At 40.7% G+C, this 24,952-nt stretch overlaps 1 protein-coding gene and 1 pseudogene across 2 annotated transcripts in view; one reads left to right on the top strand and one right to left on the bottom strand.

Annotated features, from left to right (window-relative positions):
• MANBA (mannosidase beta) overlaps positions 1-24,952 on the top strand; it is a 119,988-nt gene that overhangs the window by 3,758 nt on the left and 91,278 nt on the right. The window contains exons 1-2 of one of the 2 annotated variants that reach the window (XM_036262523.1): positions 6,462-6,638; positions 24,318-24,412. In XM_036262523.1, coding sequence (XP_036118416.1) covers positions 6,462-6,638; positions 24,318-24,412 — 272 coding nt within the window. Of the gene's footprint in view, positions 1-6,461; positions 6,639-24,317; positions 24,413-24,952 lie in introns of those variants that run through there. The other variant, XM_036262524.1, reaches the window with a different exon arrangement.
• On the bottom strand, positions 12,170-12,566 carry LOC118630638 (annotated as a pseudogene).

Here is a 24,952-nt window from a genome sequence, read left to right as displayed (position 1 = left end):
GTGCTTAAACTTACATTGCCCATTTATTCTAGTATGCTTTCTATTTTATTCATTGAAGCCCTTGATGTATTAATAATAGTTATTTTACATTCCTGGCCTAATAATACAAGATCCCTGACATATTTGAGTCTGGTTCTAGTATTTGCTCTCTCTCTTTGAATGTTTATTTTTTCTTTTTGCCTTTTAATTTTTTGTTGAAAGCCATGCATGATGTACTGAAAGAAAATGCGGCAAATCAGCCTTTAATGATGTGGTGGGAGGGTAGGGAGGGGAAATTTTCTATAAAGTTCTATGATTAAGTCTTAGTCTTTTAGTGAGCTTGTCCTGGGCTGTAAGCCTCTCAAGTGCTTCTCTCTTTCTTTCCTCCCCCTTAGGTGGGGAAGGCTGGCTAGAGGGGGCTGCAGTTTGGTATCTCCCTTCTCCCAGGTTGGTCAGGCTCTGATAAAACCCCAGCAGGCAAGACTGATAAAATAATTTCTTGTGAGGGAATATCTTAAGAAAAACAGAATGCTCTGGTGTATTTCAGTATGGTTCCTTTCCCCCTCCCCCTGATGAAACTTGGAGGGAATTGTTCTCCCATCCTCAATGTGAGGACTAGGAGGAACTCCTGGAGGCGAAACTCACAACAGTGTAGGTGACCCCCTGAGACTGGGCACCTGTGAAGTTTTTAACTCTCAGACTTGTCCAAACTGAACCTTCAGCAACTTGTTAATTACAGTTTAGGTTTTCCTACCCTAACACTGGTCCTGTGAAGCTTTCTTCTGCTCATAGGTGTCTGCTTTGGTAAGTGGTGAGATCTTTGTATCCACTTGTCTACCTATCCGATTACAGGGCACACATCTCCCTGTTGCCTCAATTCTCTGATGAAGCTAAGAAAAGCTGTTGATTTTGTTTATTCGACTTTTTACTTTTTTTTTTTTTTAGGATGAGTGATGCATTCAAGCTCTTTGTATAACAAAACATTCATTAGAAGTCTTTTATTTCTTTGACCCATGGATTTTTTTTGAAATATATATGTATAATTTCTTTTAAATTAACTTTATTTTTTCTTCTTTTTTTTTTTATCCTCACCCGAGGACATTTTTCCTCCATTTTTTTGTTCAGATACAGTGGGAGGAAGAGAGAGAGAGAAACATCGACGTGAAAGGGACACATCGAGTGGCTGCCACCCACATGAGCCAACCAGGGCCGGGGACAAACTGCCACCGAGGTACGTGCCCTTAGAGGGAACCGAACCCATGTCTCTCTGGACCGCAGGCCGACGCTCTAACTGCTGAGCCAAACCGGCCAGGGCCATTTTTATTTTTTTAATCCTCCAGGGATATTTTTCTATTTATCTTCAGATAGAGGGGGATGGACAGAGAGGAAGAGAGAGAGAGAGAGAAACATTGACATGAGAGGGACACATCGACTGGTTGCCTCCTGCACAACCCCAACCAGAGCCAGGGACAAACTGCAACAAGGCACATGCCCTTTACCGGAATCAGACCCGTGACTCTTTGGTCTGTGGGTCAATGCTCTAACCACCGAGACAAACCGGCCAGGGCTTAACTTTATTTTTAGAGCAATTTTAGTTTAACAGAAAAATTGAATGGACAATATATAGTGTTACCATATACCCCTGGCCCGCACACACGAAAAGGCCTTACCCATTATCAACATCCCCCAAAAGAGTGGTACATTTGTTAACATCAGTGAACCTACACTGACACATCATCACAGTTTACTCCTGGTGTTATATATTCTATGGGTTTTGACAAATGTGTAATATGTATACACCTTTATGGTATTATACAGAGTAGCTTCACTACCCTAAAAATCCTCTGTTCTCTGCCTATCCACCCCTTCCTCTGCCCTGGCAACTATTGATCCTTTTACTGTCTCCATGCTTCTGCCATTTTGAGAATGTCATGTAGTTGAAATCATACAATATGAAGCCTTTTCAGATTGGCTCCTTTCCTTTTGTAATATGCACTTAAGTTTCCTCCCTGTATTTTAATGGTTTGATAGCTCATTTCTTTTTAGTATTGAATAATATTCCATTGTCTGGCTGTACCACAATATATTTATCCACTTACCCTACTGAAGGACATGTTGGTTGCTTTCAGGTGTTAACAATTGTGAATAAAACTGCTATAAACATCCATGCGCATGTTTTTGTGTGGACATAAGTTTTCAACTCCTTTGGGTAAATACCAAGCAGTGTGACTGCTGGATCACATAGTAAGTGCATGTTTAATTTTGTGAGAAATGACCAAAATGTCTTCCAAAGTGGCTTTACCATTTTGCATTCCCATTAACAATGAATAAGAGTTTCTGTCGCTCCCATCTTTGCCAGCATTTGGTGTTGTCAGTGTTTTAAATTTTGACTTTTCTAATAGTTGTGTAGTGTTACTTTAGTTTGCATTTCCTTGATGATATGTGATGTGGAGCATCTTTTCAAATGTTTATTTGCCATCTGTTTATCTTTTTTTTTTACATTTTTTTTTTTGTTGACACTATTATAACACCTCTTTTGTCCATCTCCACCCAGCCCCCACCCCCCTCCCATGGCCTTCACCACTCTGTTGTCAGTGTCCATGGGCCATGTTACATATATGTTCTTTGGCTACTCTCTTCACCCTCTTTTATCTAGTCCCTTCCACTTCCCTCCCCTCTGACCTCTGTCAGTCTGTTCCATGTATCCATGCCTCTGGTTCTATTTTGTTCATCAGTTTATTTTATTCATTAGAGTCCACATATAAGTGAGATCATATGGTATTTGTCTTTCTCTGACTGGATTATTTTACTTAGCATAATAATCTCTAGGTCTATCCATGCTATCCCATAGGGTAAGAGTTCCTTCTTTTTTTTACAGCTGTGCTCTATTCCCCTGTGTAAATGTAACACAACTTTTTTTATCCACTCATCTACTGATGAACACTTGGGCTGTTTCCAGATCTTGGATATGGTAAATAATGCTGCTATGGCCCTGGCTGGTTTGGCTCAGCAGTTAGAGTGTCATCCTGAGGGCCAAAGGGTCTCAGGTTTGATTCCCTGTCAAGGGCAAGTACCTGGGTTGCAGGTTCAATCCCTAGCCCCAGTCAGGGTCATGTGGGAGGTAACCAGTCAATGTGTCTCCCTCACATCGATGTCTCTCTCTCTCTCTCTCTCTCTCTCTCCCTCCCTCCCTCCCTCCCTTGAACTCTATCTAAAAATATCCTCGGGTAAGGAATAACAACAAAAATAATGCTGCTATGAACATAGGGGTGTATTGCTGAGTCAAAAGGCAATATCATTTTTTTTAAATCCTCACCCAAGGATATTTTTCTATTTATCTTCAGATAGAGTGGCAGGGAGAGACAGGGAAAGAAACGGAGAGAGAGAAAAACAGGGAGAGAGAAAGAAACATTGATGTGAGAGGGACACATCGACTGGTTGCCTCCCGCATGACCCCGACCAGGGCTGGGACAAACCACAACTGAGGTACATGCCCTTGGCCAGAAATGAAACTGAAACTCATTGGTCTGCCAGCTGACATACTACCGATAAGCCAAACTGGCCCAGGCTCATTTTGAATTTTTTGAGAAACTACTATACTGTTTTTCCATAGTGGCTGCACCAATCTGATTCCCACCAACAATGTATGAGGGTACCCTTTTCTCCGCATCCTTGCCAACACTTGTTTTATTGATGATAGCCACTCTAAGTGGTGCAAGGAAATATCTCATTGTGGGTTTGTATATCTTCATTAGCTCTTTTTTTTTTAATCCTCACCTGAGGACATTTTTGCATTCATCTTCAGACAGAGCAGGAGGGAGAGAGGGAGTAAGAGAGAGAGAAACATCGATGTGAGAGACACATCGACCGGCTGCCACCTACACAACCCCAACCGGGGCTGGGAACAAACTGCAACTGAGGTAGGTGCCCTTAGTGGGAATTGTACCCAGGTCTCTCTGCTCTGCAAGGTGAAGCTCTAACAGCTGAGCCAAACCAGCCAGGGCTCTTTTTTTTTTTTTTTTTTTAAATCCTCACCCGAGGACACTTCCATTGGTTTTCAGATAGAGTGGGAGGGAGGGAGAGAGAGAGAGAGAAAAACCTCCATGAGAGAGATACACACTGATTGGTTGCCTCCCGCATGACCCCAAGGCCAGAGATAAAACTGCAACCAAGGTATGTGCCCTTGACTGGAAGAGTTAGTAAAATTGTATTTGATATTGTGCCCTTAAATTACATAGTTGACAAGTTTTATAACTTTTCTTTTTTTAACCTCACCTGAGGACATTTTTTCCATTTTTTATTCAGATAGAGCGGGAGAGAGAGAGAGAAACATCGATGTGAAAGGGACACATCGAGTGGCTACCACCTGCACAACCCAACCAGGGCCGGGGACAAACTGCAATCAAAGTACATGCCCTTAGCGGGAACCGAACCCGGGTCTCTCTGGACCGCAGGCCGATGCTCTAATTGCTGAGCCAAACTGGCCAGGACAAGTTTTATAACTATTTCAAAATAAGATTTATTCTTCCTGGAAATAGTGGACAAAAAAAAAAATTATCCTATAACAAAATGAAAACTTCAACATGTCAATCCCAATGTTAGGCAGAATATCTGTTAGGGCTTTGCATTTGCTTTAAGCTCTCAGTTTTCAAAGTGACATAATCCAAATGATGTCGTGCTTGTGTCCTGGAATGAAAGGAGGAATGATGTCTCATTCTCCAAAATACTTCTTAATAGAACAACAGAATATATCCAAACACATATGCTGGCATGACTTTCTCCTTGACTTGGCTTAATGGAACCTCGGATTTACAAAAAAATTCCTTTGCCATTCTTGCAGCCGTAAGTCATGTTATCAGTTTTGAACAGACTAGGACTGTCTGTCTTTCTATTGCCATGCACCATGGTGTATTATATGAATTGAGAGTTTTGTTTCTATCAAAAGTGAGAATGCTTCTGGAGTGAGGAAGCCTTTGAACTAGCAGAACCTTTGCCCTTTATTTTTATTTCATTTTTTTGGTATGTGCCCCTAGCGGGAACTGAATCCGGGACTCTCTGGTCCGCAGGCTGATGCTCCAACCGCTGAGCCAAACTGGCCAGGGCTGCCCTTTAATATTAACTTGCTCAACTGCAAGGAGAGTAAGAGCCAGGGGAGGAATGTTTTGCTTCTATCTGCCACTGTATGCTAGGCAAGCTACCTGACTTGTTTGGACCTTTTTACCTTAGCTGGAAAGCCAGAGGTTTGGGCTGTATAATCCATAATGTCTCTGAAACCAAGTGCTAGGTTTGTGAAAAATACTGATTCTAAAAAGGTAAAATATTGTCCTGAATCTATAGATTCACGCAATTTTACGACCATTATAAAGCAAAACAAAGCTTGGATTTAATGAGGGGAGAACTTCTCTTCAAAGACTTTCTCCTAAATAAAGAAATAAAGCATATGGCATCAGTACAGGAGTAAGCCAGTCTATTTTACGCAATGTTAAATTCTTTGTATCTTCCTAGGATCACTTATGTCTTACTGCAAAAATGGGAGTCAAATAGTCCACCTGAGTACGAAACCTGAAATAAACTTGTGGTATTTGGGGGGGGGGGGTACCCTGGCACTGTTAGGGACAACCATCTATTTAACTCATTTTATGCTCATAACGACTTGAAAAAGTACCATCTATATTTTCGAGCTCAGGAAACGGAGGTATTAGAGATTTTGTGGTTTGCCAAGCCCCACGGATAGCGGCAGAAGATTTTAAATTTGCCTGTCCATGTGGGAAGGTTTCCGGAACCCCGGGAATCTCCTCAGTGGTGCTTTACAAAACAGAAGGTCGTAGTCCCTTGAACACGATCAGTTAACGTGCAGGGTGTTCTCCGGGACAGGGCCCATACTGCACGCTGCACACTGATTTTCTCAGCTCTCAGAACAACCCTACGAATTAGGTACCTTTAGTAATTGCTTACTCTTCGAAGGGCGGGGTACTATGAGACCACCGTGGAGCTGCAGGTGGTGGGCGTCACCGCCGCCAGGCGGATCCTGCAGAGTGGTGGCGGTCTGGGGAAAGTTAGGGAACGAGAGTGGTGGGTGTCTCGGTGTTTCGCTTCTCTGAAGCCCAGAGGAGCCTCTGTAGCTGTGGTCTCCACATAGTATTGTCTGTCCCAGAGCTCCCCCAGGCTTTGCGCCACTTCGAGCCCAGGGATCTGTGTGTCCCCGTTACCGTGCAGGTCTCGGCTCGCGTAGACACTGGAGCTGCGCGAATGAGCCCTGAGGAGGGCGTAGCCTGCAGGATTCCGGCCCCGAGCGGTGCAAAGGGACAGGCGCGCCCTCACCCGCGCTGCGCGTCCCTGGAGCTCAGCTGACCTGGAGGCGGGGCCGGCAGCAGGGGGTGGGGCTGGGGCTGGGAGGGCTGGCTCCTGGGCTCCTTCCGAATTTACTGTGGCTTCCGTGGTCCCTGCAGCACCCGGACCGACACCCTCCACTAGGTCCCACCATGCGCCTCTGCCTGCTCTTGCTGCTGGCGCTGTGCGGTGCGGACCCCACGGCCGCGGCGCGCAGCCACAGCTTGCGGGGAAGTTGGAGCATTCGCAACGCAAACGGCTCACTGGAGCTGCCGGGGGAGGTCCCCGGCTGCGTGCACATGGCCTTGTTCCAGCGGAACCTCATCCAGGTACAGAGTGTAGAGGCCCCCGCCCGCGTTCCCTTCGTGGCGAGGGGCCCACGAACTGTCTAGGAGCCCCCCTACCCGGCTTATTCTCCTCGACTGGGCTCTGACTTACCCTATGCAGCTTGTGGTTTTGGGGGGGACTGCCCAGGCAGTTCATATGCCGTTGGCGAAGAGCACCGCTGGGGTCTGGGCTGGATGGAGACCGACTGCGCCCCGCTGGGACCTCAGGGACTGGAAAGCGGAAGTTTCCGCAGGCAAACTGTCTTGCTACTGGCGGTGTACTTACAGCCTTAGTTCTCCACCGAAGCGGCGAGAGAAAGGACTCGTTGTCACTGACAAAGCCTAAGGCGGGGGTTTACTGTTCCAGCTACCTGAACACCACAGGGGACTATAGTCTTTTAAGTCAATGTTAACTATATTCATTGATGTCCCAGGTTTTTATTTTCGCTGTTAGGCCTCAGGGAGTCAGATTTGGGATTTTGCAGCACATTGGGTTAGGATTGTCAGTGCAGGTGTAAATGCTGCATAACTTTTTTTTTTTTTAATCCTCACCGAGGTTTTGCATTTGGGAGGGAGAGAGAGAGAGGAAGAGAGAGAAATATCGATGTGAGAGAGACACATCAAGTGGTTGCCACCCACAGGACCCCAACCAGGGCCGGGGACAAACTACAACGGAGGTACGTGCCCCTAGCGGGGAACCGAACTGGACTCTCTGGTCCGCGGGCCAACTTTCTAACCGCTGAGCCAAACCAGCCAGGGCAATGCTGCATAACTTTTAAAGCTGATTGGGATACGAAGAAAGATGCTCATTCTTCTCAGGGCATGTGACGTGTGTGTCTGTCTGTCTCAATAGAAGCTCCAATTTATAGACTTCTGGAGGACATTTTTCTGTTGGACTGCCTGTGGGCAGAAGTTTGCAACAGGCTTTACAGTCAACTGCTTTTGTGGTTTCACTTGCTGCAGGTCATTTTCCCATTCTATAATTGTCTTTGTCTGGGACAAGATGTATTTGGTAAGTACTTTGCACGCATTGTCTCAATGCTCATAAGAACTCTATGGAATGGGTCTTTGCACTTTATGGATGACAGGGCATTAAGGAGCCTTGGGCAGTTAGAGAACTTATTCAAGAGCACACAGCAACTAAATGACAGAAATGGAATTCTAACCCAGGCTGGCCTAACTTCTTAGCCTGGGTTCCGTTCTATGCTACACTTACCCTGCTGTTTTGAAAAACCACCTACTTTTGAAGCACGTGTCAGGAATATCATTCAAAATTTACTTAAATGATAAGATGGTCAACTAGGGTTATGCAAAATTTCTGATCTGGTATGCACTAGCTTTTCTCCCCAAGAACGTATGTCAAAAGGAAGTGTATTTGACACTGACTGCAGTCCAGGTTGTTTTTTAAGTAAGTAATTCTTAAACTTAACTACTTTATTTTTGGTTACCAAACTTGTGACATAGACCACAGCTGACTCTGACACCCTGAGGCTTCACTTACACACGCCTTGAGAACACCTGTGTTTGTTTTGCAGGGTCTCTCCTTGCCTCATTTCACTGGTAGAGTTAAGACGAAGGGAAATCATTAATGGCTTTAACAAATCAAATGATTGTTCCATGTTACAGGGCCACATATCAGAAAACAATATTCAGTAACTAGTTAATGAGAATGAGGGTTGCTCATAATATGAAATAAGTGAGTTTTCCTCATGGGAATAACTTCCAGTGCCTATTAAATCTGTTCATAAGTTCTTAGGAAAATGTTAAGTTTCAATAAGGTGGATGTGGGTCTTAAATAGTAGTGTGATGAGAGATGGGAAGGCTTGCTGTGGTTTGGGGCACTCCAGGCCAATTGACAGTAATCATCATTGTCAGTATCATTATTGAATACTGTGTTGTTTTATGACACCTGCTTTATTACAACATTCCTTTTTGGTGTTGACCTCAGGAAATATTCTGTAGCTTAGAGTAGATACTGGTCCAAATACTGTGTTTACATGAGAACTTGAAGCGTATCTTGCTGAAGTCATTTATTTATTCATTCACCCAATTATGTCATAAGTATTTATCGGTACCTCTGATGTGGCAGGCACTATTCTAAGTGCTTGATATCGAATGGTGAAGAAAATAGAGTCTTAGCCCAATAGACATTCTAGTGGAAAAGATAGACAATAAACAGATTAATAGATAATATAATGACAGGTGGTACACTGAAAAAAAATAAATCAGGTGAAAGGGAAAGAAAGTGAAGGCTGATTGGAAAGGATTGCTATTTTTAAAAAGTGGTTGAAGATAGCCATGTGATAAAGTGACCTTTTATTTATTTATTTTTATTCTCACATGAGGACACTTTTGCATCCATCTTGAGATAGAGTTGGAGGGAGAGAGGGAGGAAGAGAGAGAGAGAAACATCGACGTGAGAGAGACACATCGAGTGGTTGCCACCCACATGACCCCAACCAGGGCTGGGGACAATCCGCAACTGAGGTACGTGCCCTTAGTGTGAACTGAACCGGACTCTCTGGTCTGCAGGCCAATGCTCTAACCACTGAGCCAAACCAGCCAGGGCAATAAAGTGACTTTTAAAGCAGAGATCTTTTTGATGAGGTCAGCTTGAAGGAGCATGCCCCCCACTGGGGATGGGGGCCATAGCCTGGGTATATGCCCCTACCAGGAATAGAATTGGTGACCTCTTGGTGCATGGGTCGACACTCAAACACTGAGCCACACTGGCTGAACTATAACAGCCCTTTTATACAAAATATTTTGTGACAGTTTTATCTGTGGAAAACATATTTATGTAAACCATGTTTAATGGCTCTTTTTTATTCCATTGTGTACATTTACCATCAGTCTCTTATTGTTGGATAATTATCTGACTTCATTTTTTCCTGTTCTTTGATGAAGATCTTTTAACTAAATTTTAGTTAGTGTACATCTTTATTTTTTTAATTTTATTTAAACAATTTTTTATTGATTTATTTTTAGAGAGAGAGAGATAGAAACATCAATGCGAGAGAGAAACATTGATCAACTGCCTCCTGCATGCTTCCTACTGGGGAGCGAGCCTGCAACCCAGGCATGTGCCCTTGACTGGGAATCGAACAGGAACCTCTCAGTCCATGGGATGTGGCTAAATCATCTTTATTTTCTTAGATACATTTTTAGAGGTGAAATTGCTAATTCAAAGGGTATGCCTTTTTTAGTCTTTTAATATGAACTTCTAAGTTGTTCTCCATAAAAAGTGTACCAACTTTACACTCCCATCATCATTTTGTCAGAGTACTTGTTTTAGGTGCAGATTTGGATATTATGTTTATGTTTATTTTTATTTATTTTTTGGATGGAAACCTGATTTAATTCCATAATTTTCATGCCAGAAGCATGATTGGTTTTCATTTTTTAAAACAGATATTGGTATCATACACATTGGCTTATTAATAATTAAGGCATTTTGTATACACAGTATCTCAGTGTGGAGAAAAAACTTAGTACTGATTATTTGCTCTGATGTTTTAAACTTTCATAGACTTTTAACATAAGAAAATAGCTGCACACATTTGAGTGTTTTTTATAAAACACAATCTTAAAAAAAGTAATGATGATTGGTCTTTGTGGTTCCTAGAAATAAGTTCTGTCTTATTTTTTCACATAATATAAAGTATATTCGTATGCAGGACTGCATTAAGATCCAGTAGTTCTTAAACAATGTTACCAAATAACCATATAAATTCCAAATGCAGCAAAGGTGAACAATTTTCATAGTTCACCTTATTGAAGTTGAAGCTGCTCCTTTCAGATAATTTTTCCACTTCAGTGTGAAGTAGATTGTTAGGGTTTCATTAGTGGTTTCATTATGTGGCTTTAAAAAAAAAGTTTGAATTCTTCCAGTTCACAGTTCTCCAATGAGACTTGTTTGGAAATCATACAGTCTTGGGATGTTATGAATAACCAAATGCTCTTTAGTAGATGAAGTCTTTCAATGCAACTGTAATAAATAAGCATCTACATCCTTAGCTATATTACCAGTATATCCTGGAACCAAAGTAAGATGGTTTTCTTATTCCCACAATCCACTTAATTGTTGTTTTAAAATCTGAATATTTCCATCATTTATAATTTGTTTTGGATGATAGTTCGGACCACCACCTTTTTATGACTGCTTGAAGCCAGTTTAAACCAACTATTATATATTCTTCAAATTTGCTTTGAAGTAGTGACTTTAAAGAGGCAACAAGTCTACCCAGCAGCCGAGTGAAATGTATTGCTTTTCTTCTTGTAAACTATTGGTAAGCACAGGAAGACAATCTACCATGACTCCAAGGTCTTCTATCCTCACCCAATAAGCTACAAGTTCACTTATACTTCTTTTTTTCCAGAAAGTTAAAGCTATATTCAGTCTCAAATTCCTGCTGAACAAAACCTGTGCCATTATTTATGGTCCTGAGAAACCTCAGGAAAAAACCCACTATATTTTGATGATGCGCTTTCTGTCTGTGAAGAACCAGAATCACTGAAGTTAAGCAAATATGTTCGGCTGTCATGGTGTAATTGCTCAGGCACATGGCCTGCACAAGCCAGTTCGTTTTCTTTATTTGCCATGTCACGGCCCCCACTTCTAGGGGACTGTTTCTTTTTATAACAATAATTTGGGAAAGGATAATGAACTTTCTTTCTGTGGTAGATCGATCACCTTACCTAGTTTATCTGGAACGCGTCGGACTGTTCTATTTATGTAAGCAGCCAACTGTTTTGGAGATTTCTTAACCTCCTTCATGTTCCTATTAGTGAAATTAGAGATTCTTTTTCTAGGAAGATCAGTGGAATGATCCTCAATATTATTACGAAAGTTCCGTTTTTTACCATTGTGGGTTTCAGATGCCATAATCTCTTAAATACCCAAAATGAAAAGTATTATGAAAATGCCAATTTGTTTTAGTAGCTCCACCATTCTTTTAGCTTCCCAGATTTAAAACCTTGAGATACTGTAGACTTTTACCCCCATTGTTTTCTATAGTTGATCAGTCATCATATTCTAAAATTCCTGCCTTCAGAATGTCTCCGGCGCCTCATGGTACCGGGGCGCTTCAGCCCAGCCCGGCCGGACGAACTGCGCCCGGAGCCTAGCGAGCCCCGCGGCTGGGGGCCAGCCCCACGCAGGGCCATTCAAACGCCCCGCGCGCCTTGGATACTATTTTTAACAACAAAAACAATTTACTTGCTAGTGAGGTTAAACACCTTTTATATGTTTTTTATATGTTTATTGGTGAGTTGGGGTTACTCATTCATGTGTTTCAATCTATTTTTCTATTGGCTATTCATGTTTAAAAATAGATTTGTTAGACCTCTTGTTATATATTTTCAAAAAATATTTCCCATTTGTTAGTGATTTCTTCTTTCTTTCTTTCTTTCTTTCTTTCTTTCTTTCTTTCTTTCTTTCTTTCTTTCTTTCTTCCCCCTCCCCCTCCCTCTTCTTCTCCTCCTTTTAGAATTTTATGGTTTTATTAACACAAATCCCATGTGTAACAGTATGTCTATTCATTTTCCTCGCTGCGCAGCCTGGCGTTGGTGAGCCTGACGGCCAGCTGGGCTGCTCTTTCCACAGTGGCTTTGCGGTTCTTCGAGGAGACGTGAGCAATCTCAGCACAGTAAGACTGTTGCACATCAGCAGCACTTCAAGCTCCTTGACGCTGTGGACCAGAACTTACAGAAGCCCCTGGGCAGCATGTGTTTTGTTTTCTTGTTGCTCCCATAACCAATGTTGCGCTTCAAGATCTGGCTCTTGAATCTTCTGCGCACCCTATTGGCAGTACCTCTAGGTTTCCGCCAGTTCCGCTTAATTTTGACATATCGGTCTGACTGGTGCCGGAAGAACTCCTTGGTCCTCTCTTTGACAATCTTGGGTTTCACGAGGGGTCTGAAGGCAGCCATGGTGCCGAGTAGAAGACTGCTGCCAACCTTCTTCTTTTTTTTTTGGTTAATCTTTGCCCAAGGATATTTTTCCATTGATTTTTAGATAGAATAGAAGGGAGAGAGAGAAACATCGATTTGAGAGAGATACATTGATTGATTCCCTCCCTTACAACCCGACTGGGGCCAGGGATTGAACCTGCAACCCAGATAGGTGCCCATGACTGGGAATCAAACCTGAGACCTTTCGGTCTGCAGGCTGATGCTCTAGCCACTGAGCACTGCAAGTGCTAGATGTTCAAAGTTTTATATATTGAAATCTTTTTTTTAACCTAGATTTATTTATTTATTTATTTTTTAACTTTTTTTTTTATTGATTAATTTTTGTTACAGATGATTCTCCTTTTTTCCCCCACTGATTCCCCCCTCCCCCTTATATATTGAAATCTTATAAAGTTTTTTTCTTTTATGATTGATTCTGTCTTTGGTATTATGCTTTGAAAGTAATTCTCTCTCTTCCAATTAAATAAATATTTACATATATTTTCTCCTTTTAATATCTTTGTAGTTCTTTATTTATATTGAAAATTTTGATCCATTTGAATTTTTCAAATGGCCAGTGAGTTTAAAATATATATATATATATTTATAGACTTTTTAGCGAGAGAGGAAGGGAGAGAGAGATAGAAACATCGATGTGAGAAATACACTGATTGGCTGCCTCCTGCACTCCCCCCACCAGGGATCGAGCCCACAACCTAGGCCTGTGCCCTGACTGGGAATCGAACCGAGACCTCTAAGTCCATGGGACGGTGGTCAATCCACTTAGCCACACTGACTGGGCAGGTCAGTGAGTTTTTTATATACCATGAACATTACTATTATCATGCATGAAATTCACATATACTGTAATAATTTTCTTATTCTCTCTGTGTAATATTTTTTGTTGTTAATCCTCACCTGAGGATATTTTTCATTGATTTTTTTTTTTTTTTAGATAGAGTGGACGTGGGGGGTGGGGGAGAAAGAGAGTGAGAGAGAAATAAATAAGCATTGATGTGAGAGAGACACATCAATTGTTTGCCTCTCGCAAACCTTAATAGGGGCCCAGGGATTGAACCTACAATCCAGGTAGGTGCCCTTGACCAGGTCTCAAACCCTTGACCCTTCAGTCTCTGGGCTGATGCTCTAACTGCTGAGCCAAACCGGCCAGGGCTCTTTTCTTTTTTTTATATAGTACTCGATACATGGAAAGTTATATGCATGTGGGTGTTTATGAATTTTATTATATTTATTTTTAGGTGAATCACCATTTCCATTTATTTATTTATTATATATTATTTGTTGTTTTTTTTTTAGATTTAATTTATCTTTATTTTTGAAAGTATAACAGATGTCCCTCCTTTTTCCCTATTGACCCCTCCTCCCCACTCCCACCCTCGTCTTCACCTCACTGCTGTCTGTGTCCATTGGTTGTGCATACATGCATAAAAATACTTTGGTTATCTCCCCCCGCCCCACCTTCTTCCCCCTGAGGTTTGTTAGTCTGTTCCTACTTTTATGTCTCTGGATCTCTTCTGTTCATCAGCTTAATTTGTTTATTATATTCCACAAATAAGTGAGGTCATGTGTTACTTGTCTTTCTCTGACTGGCTTATTTAGCTTAGCATAATACTCTCCAGCTCCCTCCATGTCGTCTCAAAGGGTAAGGTATCTTTCTTTCTTACAGCTGCATAGTACTCCATTGTGTAAATGTACTATGTTTTTTTATCCACTCATCTACTGATGGACACTTTGGCTGCTTCCAGATCTTAGCTTTTGTAAATAGCGCTGCTATGAACATAGGGGGTGAATATATTCTTTCTGATTGGTGTATCAGGCTTCTTAGGATATATTCCAAGTACTGGGATCACTGGGTCAAATGGCAGTTCTATTTTTAATTTTTTGAGGAAAACCCATATTGTTTTCCACAGTGGCTGCACTAGTCTACGTTGCCATCAGCAGTGTACTAGAGTCCCCTTTTCTCCACACCCTTACTAGCACTTGTTTGATGATTTGTTGATGGCAGACAATCTGGCAGGTGTGAGGTGATACCTTATAGTCATTTTAATTTGCATCTCTCTGATGATTAGTGATGTTGAACATTTTTTCACATTTTTTCACATTTTTTCACATTTTTTCTCTTGGCCATTTGTATGTCCTGTTTAGAGAAGTGTCTTTTCAGGTCCTCTGTCTAGTTTTTAATCAGATTGTCTTCCTTTTGTTGAACTGTTGGAGTACTTCATATATTTTGGATATTAACCCTTTATCAGATGTATTATTGGCAAATATGTTCTCCTAAAGAATGGGTTCCCTTTTCATTTGGATGCTAATTTCTTTTTCCATGCAGAAGTTTTTTAGTTTGATATAGTCCCATGTATTAATTTTTTCTTTTGATTCTCTTGCCCTAAGCGATGTATTGGTGAAAATTCTGCTATCGTTGATGTCTGAGATTTTGCTGTCTGCATTTTCTTTCAGGATTAATATGGTTTCATGATTTACATTTAAGTATTTTATTTATTTTGAGTTTATTCTTGTATATGGTATAAGTTGGTGTTCTAGTTTCTGTTTTTTTGCATGTACCTGTCCAATTTTCCCAACATAATTTAGTGAAGAGACTGTCTTTTCTCCATTGTATGCTCTTGGCTCCTTTGTTGAATATTAATTGTGCATGATGTCTTGGGTCAATTTCTGGGTTCTCTGTTCTGTTCCATTGATCTATATGCCTGTTCTTGTGCCAGTATCAGGCTGTTATGATGGCTTTGTGTAGTATAACTTGATATCCAGTATTGTGATCCCTCCCACTTTGTTCTTCTTTTTCAAGATTGCTGTGGCTATTTGGTGTCTTTTATGGTTTCATATAAACTTTTGGAGTGTTTGTTCTAGATCTGTGAAATAAGCTGTTGGTATTTTAATAAGGATTGCATTGGATCTATAGATTGCTTTGGGTAGTATGGACACTTTAATGATGTTGATTCTTCCAATCCATTAACATGGTATATGCTTTCACTTTTTTATATCTTCCTCTATTTATTTTTTCAATGTCCTATAGTTTTCTGAGCACAGGACTTTTACCTCCTTGGTTATGTTTATTTCTAGGTATCTTTATTTTTCAATGGTAAATGGGTTTTTTAGATTCATTTTCTGATTGTTCATTATTGGTATATAAAAATGCCATGGATTTCTGGATGTTAATTTTTTATCCCACTACTTTTCCTAGTTTATTTATTAAATCTAGTAGTTTTTTGATGGAGTCTTTGGGGTTTTCTATGTACAATATTATGTCATCTGCAAATAATGACAGTTTCACTCTCTCCTTTCCAATTTGGATCCCTTTTATTTTTTTTCTTCTTGTCTTATTGCTGTGGCTTAGACTTTCAGTACTATGTTGAATCAGAGTGGTGAAAGCGGGCATCCCTGTCTTGTTCCTGTTCTTAAGGGAAGTGCTTTTAGTTTTTGCCCATTGAATATGAGGTTGGCTGTAGGTTTTCATATATGGCCTGTATTATGTTGAGATATGATTCCTCTATTCCCACTGTGCTGAGCATTTTTATCAGAAATGGTGCTGGATTTTGTCAAATGCTTTTCCAACATCTATTGACATGATCGTTTGATTTTTTTATCTTTCATTTTGTTTATGTGGTGTATCACATTTGTTGATTTGTGAATATTGTACCAGCTTTATATCCCTGAGATAAATCTCACTTGGTCGTGGTGAATAATTTTTTTAACGTATTGCTGGATCCAATTTGCTAATACTTTGTTGAGGATTTAGGCATCTATGTTTATCAGGGATATTGGCTTAATTTTCTTTCTTTGTAGTGTCTTTATCTGGTTTTGGAATTAGGATTATGCTAGTCTCATAAAAAGAGCTTGGAAGTCTTCCTTCCTCTTGAATTTTTTGGAATCATTTGAGGAGAATAGGTGTAAGTTCTTTGAATGGTGTAAGTTCTGTGAAGCCATCTGGACTTGGGCTTTTATTTGATGGGAGTTCATTGATTACTGCTTTAATTTCTTTAGTTGTTATTGGTCTGTTCGGGTTTTCTGACTCTTCCTGATTAATTCTGGAAGCTTGTGTGATTCTACAAATTTGTCCATTTTGCCTAGGTTGTCCAATTTGTTGGTGTATAATATTCATAGAATTTTCTTACAGTCCTTTGTATTTCTGTCGTGTCAGTTGTTACCTTTCCTCTTTCATTTCTGATTTTGTTTATTTGGGTCCTCTCTCTTTGTTTATTGGTGAGTCGGGCTGAAGGTTTATCAGTCTGGTTTATGTTTTCAAAGAACCAGCTCTTGGTTTCAATGATCTTTTGTATTGTTTCTTTAGTCTCTATGTCATTTATTTTCACTCTGATCTTTATTATTTTTTTCCTTCTACTTATTCTGGGTTTTCCTTTTCGTTCTCTTTCTAATTCTTTAAGTTGTAGGGTTAGATAGTCTATTAGAAACTTATCTTGTTTCTTGAGATAGGCCTGTAATGCTATAAACTTCTCTCTCAGAACTGCTTTCACTGTGTCCCATAGGTTTTGTGTTGTTTTATGTTAATTTTTATTAAGTTCCAGGAAGTTTTTAATTTCTTTCTTGATCTCCTTGGTAACCCATTTGTTGTTTAATAACATGCTATTTAACCTCCATGTGTTTGCATGTTTTTGAGTGTTTTTATTGTAATTAATTTCTAGTTTCATGCCATTGTGATCTGATAACATGCTTGATATGATTTCAATCTTCTTGAACTTGTAGAGGCTTAGTTTTTGTCCTAACATGTGGTTTATCTCTGAGAATGTCCCATGAGCACTTGAGAAGAATGTATATTCTGCAGTTTTGGGGTGAAATGTTCTGTAAATATCAGTTAAATTCATGTGATCTAGTGAGTCATTTAGGGTCTCTGTTTTCTTGTTAATTTTTTTTTTTTTTTTTAATTTTTTTTTTTATCCTCACCCGAGGATATTTTTCCATTTTTTGTACAGATGGAGTGGGAGGGAGAGAGAGGAAGGGAGAGAGAGAGAAACATCGATGTGAAGGGACACATCGAGTGGCTGCCACCCGCACGACCAACCAGGGCCGGGGACAAACTGCAACCGAAGTACATGCCCTTAGCGGGAACCGAACCCGGGTCTCTCCGGACCGCAGGCCGACGCTCTAACCACTGAGCCAAACTGGCCAGGGCATTGTTAATTTTTTTTCTAGAGGATCTACCCAGTGATGTCAGTAGGGTGCTGATGTCCCCTACTATGATTGTTGCTGTTGATCTCTCCCTCGAAGTCCTGCAGAAGTTTTTAAAATATATTTTGGTGCTCCTGTATTGAGTACATTTGTGTTTACCAAGGTTATATCCTCTTGTTGGATTGATCCTTTAAATATTATGTAGTGACCTTCTATGTCTCTTGTTATAGTCTTCATTTTGAAATCTATTTTATCAGATGTAAGTATTGCTACCCCAACTGTTTTTTTGTTTTTTTTCTATTTGCTTGAAAAATTTTTTCATTCCTTCACTTTCATCCTGAGTGAGTCTTTTGTTCTGAGGTGGGTCTCTTATAGACAGCATATATATGGGTCATGCTTTCTTATCCGGTCAGCTACTTTCTGTCTTTTGATTGGAGCATTTAATCCATTTACATTTAAAGTTATTATTGATATGTACTTATTTATTGCCATTTTTATTTTTTATGGCTCTGTTTATCTCTTTCTCTCTCTCTCTATTTCTTCTTATTACATCAGTCCCTTTAACATTTCTTGCAATGTTGGTTTGATGCTAATATATTTCTTTAGCCCCCCCCCCTTTTTTTTCCTGGGAAGCTCTTTATTTCACCTACTTTGAACGATAGTTTTGCTGGATAGAGTAGTCTTGGATTTAGATCCTTGTTTTTTATTACCTTGGATACTTCATGCCATTCCCTTCTGGCCTCTATTGTTTCTGTTGAGAAATTATCTGGCAGCCTTATGGGTACTTCTTTGTAGTTAACCTGTTGCTTTTCTTTTGCTGCCTTTAAGTTTCTCTCTTTGTCTTTAATTTTTGGCATTTTAATTATGATGTACCTTGGTGTGAGCCTCTTTGGGTTTTTCTTGCCTGGGACTCTTTGTGTTTCATGAACTTGCATGACTTTTTTCTTCATTAAGTTAGGGAAGTTTTCTGCCACTATTTCTTCAAGCAGGTTCTCTAACCCTTGCTCATTGTCTTCTACTTCAGGTACTCCTATAATGCAGATGTTGTTTCGTTTCATGTTTTTCCACAGCTCTCTTAAACTATCCTCATGTTTTTTATTACTTTTTTTTCTTTTTGGTTCTCTTATTGAGTGATTTTTTTCAGCCCTTTCTTCTAATTTGCTGGTCTGATCCTCTAATGTGCTATTTATTCCTTCCAGTGTATTCTTTATTTCGGCCATGTCACATTTCATTTGTGTTTGGTTGTTTTTCATTTCCAATTGGTTGATTTTCATTGTTTTTATATCTTTTCTCATGCTCTTGAGCATCCTTATAATAATTACTTTGAACTGTTTATCTGATAAATTGCTTATCTTCATTTCATTTAGCCCTTCTTTTGGATAATTCTTTTATTCTTTCATTTGGGATTTGTTCTTTGTTTCACCATTTTGCCTGTCTCAGCAGGGTTTGGAGTCTGTCAAAATCTCCCTGTGAATATCAATGATCTGCAGTTTATGGCTCCCTCTGCTGGGTTTGGGTGTGTATAGAAGGGACCACATTGAACATCAGTGTCTGGTCTTACTCTCCCAGGAAGAGTTGCAGGCCAGGGAAAGACTAAAATATCCCAGAGATCTGCCTCTGCTTGCAGGTTGACTGTTAGTCTTAGTTACTTTATGAGCCACAGTTTGTAGTCATCAGCTGGATGTAAATTCTCCCTAACTGGCTGGGTGAATGAAATTCCAGCAGGTGAGGGCCTTGCTTCTCCCTTGGGCTATGGCTGCTTTGGTGGGAAATTTCTGCCTGATAAGAATGGTTTCCGCAGTGTGGGTTAATGGCTCAGCATAGGGACCCAGGCAGCAGCCTTCACAGATTGGCTCCCAGAACCACACAACCCAACGACTGCAAGCTAGACTAAAGACTCAAAGCACCCAGGGACTAGTCTGTGCCTGGTAGTCTCTGACAGTTAATATGCCTCAGCTTGCAGTTCTGTGCTAGGTGCAAACTCCTCTCAGTGGGCAGAGTGAAATTCCAACAGGTGGGGCAGTTGCTTCCCCCTGAGGCTAGAGCTGCTGTTATAGAAAAACTCTACCTGGGAAAAATGGTTTCTGTATCGTGGGGAAATGACTCAGCACTGGGATCCTGATGGCTGCCTTCCTAGCTCTTTCCCCAGCGCCATGAACCCCTGATTCCCCTCACGCAGCTCTAGTCCAGTCATCTCTCCCTCTGCCGGAGCCCAAGGTGAGTGGCTGTAGCTGAAATTTAGTGAGCTGGTCCTTCCAGCATGTGCCCGTGTTACCAGCGCCTCTCTCTCCTGGACAGAACCTCTGCACTGGTGTTTTTCACAGCCAGATGTTATGTGTGGCCTTTCTTTGTTCTGCCACTCTGCTGGGGAGCCTGGCTTGGGGTTTCAAGCCCAGACTTCTCAGGGGAAACTTCTCACAGTTGAGATAACCTCAGCTGCTGCCTGTGAAAACCCAGCCAGCCCTCTTGTGCCTTCGCACCTCCTATCAAACTCTATTTTGGCTCCTCTTTACATCCTTGATTATAAAGGTTCTCCCCAGCTGATCTTCAGTTAGTTATTCCAGATGACTTTTCTTTATTTTAATTGTAATTCTAGTTTGGTCCTGGGAGGTGGTCAGTGTAGCTTCCATTTACTCTGCTGCCATTTTTTCTCTCCCTGTTTATGAATTTTAAAGTCTAATTTAAATAAATACCCATGCACCTGCTATTCAATTCGTGAGCCTGCACGTTCCCAATTCCATTGCAGTGACCTTGTTCCCCCCAGTGCAGTCACCTGCCTCTCCCCAAGTAACAATCATCCTGAATTATCTCTCTTGCTTTTTACAAATTAACGCTTTACCAAATATCTGAAAATCTTAATTAATATGTTGTTTACTTTTGCTTGTTTTTGAATAAATGTTTTCTTAAACTCGATTTATTTATTTTTTGCCTCAGTGTCCAAAAACACAATATCTGCAAATGAAATAGTTATAAACTCTTTTCTCCATTTAACTCCACTTGAAGTAATTATGTCTGGGATGGAAACAGGCATTGGGCTGCAGCAGAATTGGGGAGTAGAAGAGGTATACCTGGTTAAGGAGTCTATGTGTCTGTAAGCAGATACAAATAGAGGAAGTTCAGAACTTATAGAGAAAATGAGACTTACACTGTCATTTGCATAGTTGGGTGACAGTTTATTGATGTACAATAAGTATGGTAAATATCAATTGTAAATAACTGGCTCAGGCTCCACATAGCATATTTATCTCTTGGTTCCCACTTGGTAGGTAATTATTGACAGCATTTGTGATATTGATGGCAGTGTTAGGTAATGAGGCATTTGGACTCTGAAGCCAGATATTCTGGGTCTGAATCAGTGCTCCACCACTTAATAGTCATTTGACTTTGAGTCTTAGTATAAGGAGTGATGATAATACCTGCTCCACAGGGTCCCAGGCAGTAACTCTCAGCTATTGTTGCAGGGATCATCTGGTGTGAAAGGGTAAGTTTATGTGGCATGAGGTCCTGTAGTATAGTTGAAAGAATGCAGACCCTGGTGTTAGACTGAGTTGGTTTTGTTCCTGGGTGTATTTCTGCTTAGTTGTGGGACCTCAGGAAAGTCACTCCATCTTTTGGAGCTTTAGTTTCTTCCTCTATAAAATGATATTTATTACCCATGCTTTTTTATGGAAATAAGCGTGTGTGTCTATCTTGGAGGCAGATACATATTAAATGCTCAACAAATAATACTGTCATGTATTGTTTTTAAGGTTCATGGGTTTGCTTAATAACTCAGCAACTTACATGGGTCCTTGGTCACCAGATGTAATGCTGAGCCACTGTTTGTGTTAAATAGGGCTCAGGATTTCAATATGAGCAAAGGGGGTCAGATCACTCTGAAAACAAATTAAACTGGTTGCTTAGCATTTGGAATAGTTATTATAAATGTAATCTAAGCCTCTGCAACTTTTATTTTAGGGTCGATAAGGTATGTTTCCCTTAGTAAGATAATTTTTTAAAAACTTCAATTTTTGGAGCAGTTATAGGTTCACAGCAAAATTGAGTGGAAAATAAAGACGGTTCCCTTATACTCCCACCCATGCACAGCCTCTCCATGATCAACATCCCCACCAGATTTGGTACCTTTATTAATATCAATGAACCTACAGTGACACATCATTATCACCCGAAATCTGTAGTTTACATTAGCATTCACTCTTGGTGCTATACGTTCTGGCTTTTGACAGATGAATAATGATATATGTCCACCACTACAGTACCACTCAGAGTAATTTCAATGCACCCTCTGCTGCTCTGCCTGATCATCCCTGTCTCCCTGCTTAATCCCTGGCAGCCACTGATCCTTCTACTGTCTTCACGGTTTTGCCTTTTCCAAAATGTCATGTAGTAGGAATCAAACAGTATGTAGTCTTTTCACATCAGCTTTTTTTAAGTAAGAAAAAAAATTTAACTTCTGAATTCTGCTTGTCTAGAAAAGTATGTCTGAGAAGATGGCCCTCTGAAACTCAACATGCAGTGTCCTTCCAGGGTCTGGGAGACAGGAAGCTGACTTGTGCCCTGAAAGCCAGGTCATCAGCAGCCCCAAGGCTTAGCAGATGGACATGTTGCAACTACATTAGACTTTACACCTTCCTTCTCATGATATTTTTAACTGTACTGGACCAAGTCCATAGTGTAGAGTTATAAATAGGGCTGGGTGGAGACACATGGGTAGGAAAATAATTAGGTGCCTCTTTAAACCTGTGTCCTCAAGTATTTATTCCATATTTATTCCCTAGAGAGGCCAAGTCCTACGTGTGGGCAAGAGCAGAAAAGGAAGCAAGTTGGCTGGCTCTGGTACACCTTGTTTAGCAGAACAAAACTAGACCTTAAAAGTCAGCTTGGTGCCCCTGCCAGAGTTGCTCAGTGGTTAGAGCTTCAGACCGAAAGGTTGTGGGTTCAATTCTCGGTCAGGGGCATGTTCCTGGGTTGTAGATTCAATCCTGGGTCAGGGCATGTGTGGGAGGCAACCAATTGATGTGTCACTCTCACATTGTTGTTTCTCTCTATATATTTCTCTCCCCCTCCCTCTTTCTGTTCCACTCTCTCTAAAAAAAAAAAAAAATCAATGGAAAAAATATCCTCAGGTGAGATTAACAAGAACAAAAAATCAGCTTGGTGATTACTGGTTGTGGTTAAATCTCATTAACTACTCCCTCCTCTACAGTTTACAAAATACGCCTTCTAGCCAGGAGCACTGTCTGACTGTGTCAGGCCTTTCTACGTCCATACACACCAAGTGATGAGTGTCTCTTACAGGTTTGTACTCTGGGCATATCCAGCAGGCCTTTGCCAACCTAACTTGTTCGTCCAGCTCTTACTTCTGTGGAACTTTGACAAAGTTGGCTTTTCCTTCTCTATCTGGAGCTGCAGGCCCTGGGGAAATCCCCTTCGGCCTGTCCTCGTCAGGGGGAGAAGCCCTCCGGGTTGGCACTGTTTCCCTCTGCGTAGCTGTGGGCATGCTCACAGAAGATGAACCGAAAAGCTCTGCTTACCACTTTCCATTCTGCCTCCCGCCTGGGGCCCTCATCTGGGAGGTAAAGGGTGGAAAATGAGTAGGGGAAGAAGAGCTAAGGGTGATGAAAGGGAGGACTCAGGGCTGGACACTCCGTTGGCACAGTGCGGTGAACACCTGGGGCAGAGGTTGGCAGCCGTTTTCAGTTAGGGCTAGAGACTGTTTCAGGCTTCCGGGCCTTGTGCTTTCTGCTGGTGTAGCAGGAAGGCTGCCACATGTAATCTGTAAAGGGATTGGCATGCTGTTCTCCACTAGAACTTTACTGACACACAGCCATTCTTACTTTGCTGGCCACACGGAAACACACAGTGAGCTGCATTTGGCCTGTGGTTTGGTTTGCTGGCCTGGTGTAGGATAATCCAGGAAACCTGAAGTTTGTAAGTTTGATGGTATCTCTGCTTCCTGTGTATTCTCTGTAGACATCCTTTTCGCACTCAGTACAGCTGAGTGAGAATAACTTTGGAAATGCTAAGTGAATCCAAGGAGTGGGAATTTTTCCCACCTTTGGACAGTAGAGGAGAAATATTTTCCCTGAGGCCGGCTATACAGCAAAGACAGAAGCACGGGGCTGTGACGTAGTGATGGCCGCACATGACAAGTTCTGTCTTTCATTCAGTGCTAATGCCTTGGAGGTTCTGAGTTCGGTTTTAACAAGGGAAGCCAAGCGCAATCTCCACACCTCTTCTTCGATAATGAAACTATATTATTTATATTTCAGAGCTCTTTCACTTCAGATATTTTGCTAGACTTTCTCTTTTAAACACATATTTTAGTATTTTTAGTCTGCGAATGACGTGTCCACTTTGAAAGATAATGGTCTCTTAAATGGATGGAGCTTTGGCTTTGTGGGTGAGATGTGCCAGAGTGTGAAATGCTTATACTCCTAAGCCAAGAGTTCATTAGTTTTTAGGTGATAAGGAGCTATCATTAATCATTTACTTCATGTTTATTTAATTTATCTTTTTAAATTATTAATTTTTGCATATTTAATAATCTACTGTAATTTTTATCAATAGGATCCTTACTACAGATTCAATGACCTTAACTACAGATGGATCTCTTTGGATAACTGGACCTACAGCAAGGAATTTCAAATCCCCTTTGATATTAGGTATGTATGTGTATATCTATGTACTTATATCTGTATCTATTCAGTTATTATTATTTGAGGGTTTTTTTCTTTTCCTGTCTCTACAATCATCTCTTGGGTTTTTTTTTTTTTAGGTTACATATCAGAGAGTTATTTGACTAAAGCCTTGTACTATCAAAGAGAATATATGATTTAGGTTTTGATCTGTAAATGAGGATGGTGCCACTGATCATCGGTCATGAAATTATACCTTAGTCATTTTTTATGTGGTTATAATGGAGTCACCTAAACCTGGTCAATTCTTTTATCTGCATTTTCTCTCCCTGCTCACAATAATCAATAGAGTGTATTTATTTATAATATTGTCAAGTAGGATCAGAGATACATCAGTTGTTCAGTGTGGTATTAACCAGCCATTGAGACTGTGGCATTGACCTTACATTATGTCATGAGACCATACAAAAAGCATGTTACAGTTTTTAGTAATGTTCTATGAAGCAGGATGTAACCGAATATTTCTACCACTATTATTGCTAAGTAAAAAAATTCTTCAGTCCCTTT

This window comes from Molossus molossus, unplaced genomic scaffold (assembly GCF_014108415.1).
Source record: "Molossus molossus isolate mMolMol1 unplaced genomic scaffold, mMolMol1.p scaffold_m16_p_1, whole genome shotgun sequence".
Classification (NCBI taxonomy): domain Eukaryota; kingdom Metazoa; phylum Chordata; class Mammalia; order Chiroptera; family Molossidae; genus Molossus; species Molossus molossus.
Note: the sequence above shows the minus strand (reverse complement) of the source record. Positions and strands in the feature narration are given on the sequence as shown.